This window comes from Megascapheus bottae, chromosome 17, assembly GCF_031878675.1.
Source record: "Megascapheus bottae isolate mThoBot1 chromosome 17, mThoBot2.hap1, whole genome shotgun sequence".
Taxonomy (NCBI): domain Eukaryota; kingdom Metazoa; phylum Chordata; class Mammalia; order Rodentia; family Geomyidae; genus Megascapheus; species Megascapheus bottae.
In genome coordinates, this window is record NC_143525.1 from 43,528,185 (window position 1) to 43,537,460 (window position 9,276).

The 9,276-nt window shown below is 40.2% G+C and overlaps 1 protein-coding gene across 1 annotated transcript in view; it reads left to right on the top strand.

Moving 5' to 3' along the window:
• Window positions 1–9,276, top strand: part of Ints2 (integrator complex subunit 2) — a 35,383-nt gene that overhangs the window by 16,816 nt on the left and 9,291 nt on the right. The window contains exons 13-18 of the mRNA XM_090351153.1: window positions 576–710; window positions 1,638–1,814; window positions 3,700–3,808; window positions 5,384–5,488; window positions 7,480–7,644; window positions 9,066–9,267. Of these exons, the coding sequence (XP_090207279.1) occupies window positions 576–710; window positions 1,638–1,814; window positions 3,700–3,808; window positions 5,384–5,488; window positions 7,480–7,644; window positions 9,066–9,267 (893 nt within the window). The remainder of the gene's footprint in view (window positions 1–575; window positions 711–1,637; window positions 1,815–3,699; window positions 3,809–5,383; window positions 5,489–7,479; window positions 7,645–9,065; window positions 9,268–9,276) is intronic.

Below are 9,276 nucleotides of genomic sequence, written 5' to 3' on the forward strand. Positions count from 1 at the left end.
CCATAATTCATAGATCTCAGCCCTCCTGAGTAGCCAGGATTACATGCATGAGATACTTAACACCTGGCCCAGGCAGGGACTTTCTGTATAGCCCAGTTTGGTCTAATACTTTTGATCCTCTTGTCTCTGTCACCAAATTGCTGGGGCTTTTATTATAGGCCTGCACCATCATGCTTGGCTGCTTCTTCATCACTTAGAAATATTTAAAACATTTGAATATTTTATTTATTTATTTATTTTGTCAGTCACGGGGCTTGAACTCTCTGTTTGAGCTCTTTAGCTCAAGGCTACTGCCTTACTTCTTGAGCAACACTGCTATTTCCAGTTTTCTAGTGGTTAATTGGAGATAAGAGTCTCATGGACTTTAGTGCAGGGGCTGGTTTTGAACTGAAATCTCAGTTCTTAACCTCCTGAGTAGCTAGGATTACAGGTGTGAGCCACCATGCCCAGCTCATTTAACTATTTGTTATTCATTCCTAAGAACTATACTAAGTGTAAGTAGTCTACCTTCTAAACTCTTTCAAAGTAGTTTATTTGCTCCCATGTGTTGATACTAATGCTGTTTCCTCTCTCAGGTTGTCACAGCTCATGCAGTTCGAGTCCCTGTCACCAGCAACCTGAGTGCTAACATCACTGGTTTTTTGCCTATTCATTGTATTTACCAGCTTCTCAGGAGTCGTTCCTTCACCAAGCACAAAGTATCAATAAAAGTATGACTTTATATTTATAGTTTAAATTGCAACTTGGGTTAATTCTTTCTTTCTAGCTAGTTTGCTATCAGTTTATATGCTTTTACTGTGGTTTTTATGTATGAAATGTGTGGGATTAGGCTAACTTTCCAGCCATTTATATAGTTACAAATGTAAAAGATCTTAACAGATACATATGCGCGCGCGCGCACATACACTCACACACACACACAACGTGTAGTGCTATTTAAATTCTGAGTAACAGCACATGACCATTTATTAATGTTTATATTTTCATCAAGTAAAATAGCTAAGAACTAAGAGTATAAACTCATCTGGCATTTCTACATATACTGTACCCATAGTTAAGTGATCTCCTTTCAGTGCTTCTCAAAGGTACTTGCACTATCCCTGAGCTCTTCAGCTCAAGGCTACCACCCTACCCCTTGAGCCACAGCACCACTTCCGGCTTTTTCTATGTATGTGGTACCGAGGAATCGAACCCCGTTCTTCATGCATGCTAGGCAAGCACTCTACCACTAGGCCAAACTCCCAGCCCCCAAAGGTACTTTCTTAATTTCTCTGAAGAAATTTCTCTGAAGAAAGATCCCTTTGACTTCTTTTCCAATGTGAGATCTTCCTTGATAATACATATGGTACTCTGAACAGGGAAAGTAGGTTCTTCAAATGGTTTTCTTGTTACTTAAAAAAAAAAAATTATATATATATATTCTTGATTAAGATAAAAAGGCCATTCATATTTTAATATCAAAGACTTGGGGAAACTAGATAACATGTGGAGCTGATAAATGTTAATAGTTTTTATGTTTTTCTGATTCTGATGTTTATATAAAACTGTGTGCGTGTATAATTTTGCATCTATAATGCTATGTACTTTTTTTTTCTTACTGACATCACTGATTCGGTGCCGGTAACATTCCTTTTTAGGACTGGATTTACAGACAGCTGTGTGAAACCTCAACTCCACTTCATCCTCAGTTGCTTCCTCTGATTGACGTGTATATAAATTCTATCCTTACTCCTGCATCTAAATCGAACCCCGAAGCCACAAACCAGCCAGTCACTGAACAGGAAATACTCAGTATTTTCCAAGAAGTCATTGGGGTAAAGTACTGATTCTTTTGAATGCATTAGCTTGTTTTTCTTTTATTTATTTATATTTTTCTTTTATTTATTTAACCTCAGAAGACTTCTAGGTAATTGTGAATTTAAAATAAAATTGCGGCCAGGTGCCAGTAGCTTGTTCTTTTAATCATAGCTACATGGGAGGCTAAAGTCAGATTGTGGTGTGAGGTCAGTTAGGACGTAAAAGTTCAAGAGATCCCTTCTCCACTAATAGCTTGGCACATGCCTGTCATACTGGCTACAGCGGGGCGGGGGTGCTGAGATTGAAAGGATCACCATTCCAGGCCAGCCTGGACAGGAAAAGTCAATCTACAAGATTTCTTAGAAGAAGCTGAGGCTGGTGACTGTTAGGCCAATCGGAGTGGGAACTGAACAACAGATTGCATTTAAAGCATGCTCTAGTCAGTAAGTGGCATTCCATCTCAAAAGTAACTAGCACAAGCCAGGTGACTGTGGCTCATGCTTGTAATCCTAGCTAATCAAAAGGGTGAGATCTGAGGATTCTGCTTCAAAGCCAGTTTAGATAGGAAAGACTGTGAGGCTCTAATCTCCAATTAAACACACACACACACACACAGCGCAAAAGTAGGGCTGCAGTGAAATTCAATGGTAGAGTGCCTGCCTAATAAGCACAGGCCCCAAATGCAAACACAGCTCTGCCAAAACAAACAAGCAAAATACATTTTCTTCGCATGTTCTGAAGAGCTATGTGTCTTTGTATATATATGAATGATAAGGTCTTGCCACGTGGCCATGCTAGTCTTAAGTCTGAGCTCCTCCTGCTCCAGCCTCTCGGGTGCAGGGTTGACAGGTGTCCTGCAACTCTGGTTCAAAGAATTCTTTCGGAGCTTCATTTTCAAGTGCCGTGGTGCCTTCGTGGCTGTGGTCTCCTCAGAGCACTATAGGATCGTAACTATACTTGGATTCTTTTAATGGGAAATTTCAGAAAATGTTTTTCTTGATTTTGTTTAAATGAAAAATGAATTGCATCTTTTACAAACACAGAGTATCAGATTTTTTCGTAGTACCAGGGATTGAAGTCAGGATTTTATACTTGATATGCAATAAATATTTTTAGGCCTTAATTTTATATAACACTTGATTTTCCTGGAAGTTTTTCAGAAGCAGCCCACTGCAAGTGCAATTGACTAGTAATTAATGCCTTTTGCAGGGGAGAGTGTCCTGAACTCAAGGCCTGGAGCGTGTCCCTTAACTTTTTCACTCATGGTTACCACTCTACCACTTGAACCACAGCTCCACCTCCTGCTTTTTGGTGGTTAGCTGGAGATAAGAGTCTCACTCTTTGAACAGTGATTCTCAGATTTCAGCCTTCCAAGTAGCTAGAATTATACCAACCTGCAACCTTTTTTAAATTCTTTCTCTTTTTGATTCCATCTGAAAGACTAGGTAAACATTGTATTTCCTGTATTATTCCATCACAAATTTCAGTTACATTTTAAGTAGTCCCTGAGTTTAATGAAATGTAACAATTTCCTGGTAGTTTTAATTGAGTTTGGGAAACGCAACTTCAGATAAGGTGTCTATTTCAATGCTTTTTGCTGTTAAAACAGAAAAATGCACTCATTTAATTAAAAATATATTCATGAGCATTAAGGGGTTTCAGTTCTAGAAGTCAAGTTATGAGTACAATGCATTTTGATTAGTGTCACCCCTTCATCCTCTCCCAATTTTCCCTATCCCATCGTTACTCTCAAGTTGTGTAGTTCAAATTTTACATAGAATACTTTGAATATAATGACTGCATTTCCCATCCTCCCGTGCCCACACTTCAGCTTCGTGAGGTTCATGTTATTGAGTGGTTGTTAGTTGTTCTGTAGTCACCCGTGTGTAAACATGCCTCCAGGGTGACAGCATCCGCCTTAGCCAGCGTTTCAGTATCACGGCGCAGCTGTTGGTGCTCTACTACATCCTGTCTTACGAGGAGGCGCTGCTAGCAAACACCAAGACTTTGGGTAAGCTGTTCACTGGCAAGTAGTTTTACTAGTTTATTTTATTTGCTTGTATTTTGTTACTTTCCAAAGTATTGGCGCTTGTATAATAAAGGCTGAATGTTCTGTTTTGTTTTTGTTAGTCGCTGGGCTTGAACTCAGGGCCTGGGTGCTATTCCTGAGCTCCTTTGAACTACAGTTCCACTCATGGTTTTCTGGAGGTTAAGTGGAAATAAGAGTTTCATGGACTTTCCTGTCTGGGCTGGCTTTCAACTCGATCCTCTGAGCTCAGCCTCCAGGATTACAGGCATGAGTCAACAGTGCCCAGCCAGACCAAATAGTCCAGTGAGCTCTTGCGTCATTTTTTAATCTTTGCATACAAGGCACTGGTGCATAAGTATGCGCATGCGTGGGTCTTCACCTGCCCCTCATAGCTCAGTCCTCCTTTTAGTGAGCAAAACAACTGAGTAAGAGCGTAAGTTGACCAAATCTTGACCAAATCTTTTTTAACGTATCTAAAGATGGAATATAATGGATTGGCCCCCACCCTGTTATGCAGACACCTATGGATGTCAGGAATAACCCCTGTATGCATGAATTACAGGCAGGACAATTCGACCTAAGTCTTGACTAACTTGTAGGGAACTCTGAGGCTGAGCTGTGAAGCCAGGAAAGGGTTAAGAGGTTGGAATACCACCTCCACAGTACTCAGAAGGCTAAGAACTGGACCCTGAAAAGATCAGTCAAGGCAAGACAGATGTATTAGTTACTACCCTAAGTATGTTTAAGTTGAAGTTATATGGACACTAAAAGCTTGAGACTTTGGAAATAATATCAATATCACTCCCCTCTGTTCCCTGACAATAGGGAGTCAATTATCACTGTGTATACAAACTATACCTCATGTTAATGGTTGTAACCATAGATAGATTGATGTCTTATTTTCTGTCCACACCTGTAGTCATCTCCCCTGTACTGAACTAAATAACCTTTATCTCCTTACTCGGGTCCCATAAAAGCCTAACTCCAACCCCACCTCCTTGCACAGCCTCCATTCCAGTGGGAAGGACTGCTTTCCCCTCACTGTGCTTTTTTTCCCCCCTCCTAGTCCTGAAACTTGTAAACCCAGGGCCTGGGCACTGTCCCTGAGTTTCTTTTGCTCAAGGCTAGTGCTCTACCTTTTGAGCCACAGTACCACTTCTGGCTTTTTCTGTTTGTTTGGTACTGAGAATTAAACCCAGTGCTTTATGCCTGTTAGGCTAGCACTCTACCACTAAACCACGTTCCCAGCCCAGATTTGAGAAGTCTGACTCATTTGCAGTTCTTTGGTAGAGTGTATTTGTCTACATGGCTTTTCCTACATACAATGAGTTGGCTCCCCACTCATTTCAGTTTCAGAGCATTATCTAGATCTTGCTATTTTTGTATATTCTTATTTTCCTGTATATTTACTATTTTGGTAGTGATTCTTTATCTTTTATGTAGTACATTCACAGATTAAGTAAATTAAAAATAGTTTAATATTGTTTTTGTTTTTAATGTGGGTTGAAAGATTGGTCTCTGACACTTCATTTTACACTTTTTCTCTCTGACTGATAGCTGCCATGCAAAGGAAACCCAAATCATATTCTTCTTCTTTAATGGATCAGATTCCTATCAAATTCCTTATTCGACAGGCTCAAGGGCTACAGCAGGAACTGGGAGGTATTTGTTTTATTTTCTTCTTAGTATTAAAGTTTATTGGTAAGAGATATGTTACTGTTTACGTTGCAAGCTGTAATGGGTGCTCCACACTAAACTAACGAAGAATTCAAGAGTAAATTGCACTTTTTTTTTTTCCTCATGAAAGCCATTGTTTCACTCCCTGCAAACCACTTTTCCTCCTGAATAGCTATTTTCCATTTAGTGTATTTGTAAATATTTTTCCTTGAAACTTGATCCTCAAATCTCAGCCTCCTGAGTAGCTGGGATTACAGGCATGAGCCACAGTACCCAGCTTTGGCAATTAATTTAATAAATTGTTTGAAATATAGATTAGTCTATTATAAAACGTCTTTTATGATATGCAGGGGTAGTTTTAATTGACTATACATGCCAATGTGTGTTTAAAGTACTACCACTATTGATTGTTACAATGTATTTTCTTTTCTTTTTTGTGGGTCATGAGGCTTGAACTCAGCCTGGGCGCTTCCCTGAGCTCTTCAGCTCAAGGCTCCACCCTGCCCTTGAGCCAAGCCCCACTTCCCATTTTCTGGGGGTTACTTGTGCCCGGGCTGGCTTTGAATCTTGGCCCTCAGATCTCAGCCTCCTGAGTAGCTAGGATTACAGGCGTGAGCCATTGCACCGGGCTTTACAATGTATTTTCAAGCATAGAAACATTAGCTTTATACAGCTTTTATGAGAAGTGAAGCAGATATTATTCCTCCTGGGATTAAGCAGTGATATGATTTGATTAAAGATACATAAATAAAGGAATGGTTAGATTTTAGGTACTTAGATTGTTATTGCTGCTATTACAACCCTCCCTCCCTTCCTTCCTTCCTTCCTTCCTTCCTTCCTTCCTTCCTTCCTTCCTTCCTTTCTTCTTGTGCCAATTCTGCGGCTTCCAGTTTTTCTGAGTAGTTTCTTGAGATGAGAATCTCATAAACTTTTCTGCCCAGGCTGTCTTCAAACCTCTATTCTCAGATTTCTGCCTCCTGATTCAGCTAGGATTATAGGCCTGAGCCACCAGCACCTGACATCATTATACTCTTTTTGGAGGATGATGATGACAGTGTACTTGCCACAACACTTACTAGATACCTATGTACCAAGCACTTAATTTGTGGTACTACATATAATTAGATAAGGTGTCATGGTATCATCATTTATGTTCTTCTTAATTAAACACAGCAGTAGCCATAAATATTGAAACTGTGTTAGAGCCAAAATGTTGGAAACAAGGATTTAATTTGGTAAAAGGAAAGTTTAACTTTTAGATGCTACTTTTAGGTACTCAAAGGAAATATCTTTAATGTTACCCATCTGTAGCAATGATTCTACACAGGCCTGGAGGAGAGGGCATATTAATATATATTTGCAGAAGCCTATACTGATTTCTGAGCAGATCTGTTTTAAATAATGTGCTCTTCCTTGCATGGGTATCTTTTCCACTCTTATTCTTCCCTTTCGCTTCAGCTCTTGAGCACTGCTCCAACCAAGAACTTTTCTTGATGGGGGACTTAGGCCGGCAGGAAGTAGAAGAAGGCTTGAGAACTTTTGAATAGATGCACTCAGTTCAGATTGCTTAGGGATTTTTACTTAAGCACATTCTCTGGTTCACAATACCTTATTGAATGGTCACATACATGCACAGAAATGTAAGCTCCTGGGCTCCATTCTCGAGTTTGTGCTGTAGTCATTCACACAGCTTCCCGTACATTCTCTGGTTCACAGTACCTTATTGAATGGTCATATACATGCACAGAAATGTAAGCTCCTGGGCTCCATTCTCGAGTTTGTGCTGTAGTCATTCACACAGCTTCCCGTACTCCACAGGCAGCAGGCTTCCCCAGCTAGAGGTGCTCGAATTGCCCTGTGAGAAACACTGCAGTAGGGAAGGCGCAACTGTCAAGTCTTGGCTTACTAAGAAACAAAGTAGAGGAGCTTCTGGTATATGAGAAGGGAGAATCTGATTGACTTCGTTTATTTTTAAGGGTTACATTCAGCTTTACTACGTCTTCTTGCAACTAATTACCCACATTTATGTATTGTGGATGACTGGATCTGTGAAGAAGAAATCACAGGGACGGATGCCTTATTAAGGCGAATGCTCCTGACTAATAATGCCAAAATTCACTCTCCCAAACAGCTCCAAGAAGGTACAGTGAGTTGGCACTCCCTCCCCCTCTAGTAAATCTTGTGCCCTGTCCCCGAGGTCTCCTTTTCTCATATAGGCTGTGACTTGTAATTTAGGGAATTATAAATCATCTCAAAGCCAAGTTGTTTTGCCACATGGGTCCTAGATTCAAAAACAAAGATGACATCTGGTGTTGTCTTATAAACTTTGGCTGTTTTTTTCTGAATTGCTCTTTTAGGTTCTATTGCTTTCTTCCAGTAAAGGACATCAATGTAAAGGGCATCAATTAAAGTAGTTGGTCATGAAATTTTTTTTTTTTTTTTTTTGTCAGTTCAGTGCTCAGGCTCTGAGCACTGTCCTTGGACTTTCTCAAGGCTAAACCTCTATCACTTGAGCCTCAGCACCACTTCTGGCTTTTTCTATGTATGTGTACTGAGGAATTGAACCTAGGTCTTTGTGCATGCTAGGTGAGTACTCTACCACTAGGCCAAACTCCCGGCCCTGTAATCTCATTCTCATGAAGACTTAGTACGAGGATTGTGGTCCACTGGAGCAAAAACACAAATAAGGCATGAAAGTGCTGGGGGTATAGCTCACAGGAAAGTGAACTTGTCTGGCCATTATGAGGCACTAAGTTCAAGCACTAGCCTCAACAAAAAGTATCAAGTACTAGTGAAATATTTTACCTTTTATACCCGCATCAAATTTTTTCATTTGGTATATTTTATAGTTGTGCCACATTGCAGCTTGCACTATCCACATCTCAGTTGCCCAGTAGACGAGATGGTTAGTGAACCATGTTGGAGAGAATCGTTCCTATAATAGCCATCTGCTGAATTCTTAGGCTCAACAGTGAATAACTACCAGAAGCAATTCTTTAGCCTATATTTCTATTTCAATCCTGCTTTTTTTTTTTGTGGGTCATGGGGCTTGAACTCAGCTTGGGCGCTGTCCCTGAGCTCTTCAGCTCAAGGCTACTGCCCTACTCTTGAGCCAAGCCTCACTTCCTGCTTTCTAGAGGTTAATTGGAGCTAAGAATCTCAGGTCCTTTTGTGCCTGGGCTGGCTTTGAACCTTGATCCTCACATCTCAGCCTCCTGAGTAGCTAGGATTACAGCTGGAGCCACTACGCCCAGCTCAGTCCTGCTTTTAAAATCAATCTGAATGATTTAAGAAAGTAAGGTAAACAGTTGGGTCACTAATGTGATTTCAGCGTGAGACTTTTTTCTTTATGAAATAACTATACTTCCATGAATTTTTCTAAGGGTTTTTATTTTTAAGATTAGTCAAAACTGTAGCTATGATGGAATGTTTTATTTTTTAGCAACATTTGTTTTCTTGATTTATTTGGCCTGAGGTCTAAGAGAGCAAGCAGTGTCGTTCCTTTTTTGATAAACTGTAAAGAATGTAGATTAGGACTGCTGATGTTTTCATTTTTGTTTAGCATTTTCAGCTGTCCCAGTAAGTCATACCCAAGTGATGCAGATTACAGAACACCTGACTCTGCTCTCTGCCAGTGAACTGATACCGTATGCAGGAGTACTGACATCCAATATGAGCCAGCTGTTGAACTCAGGCGTTCCCCGGAGGATTCTTCAAACAGTCAACAAATTATGGATGGTTCTTAATACTGTGATGCCTAGAAGGTAAATTTA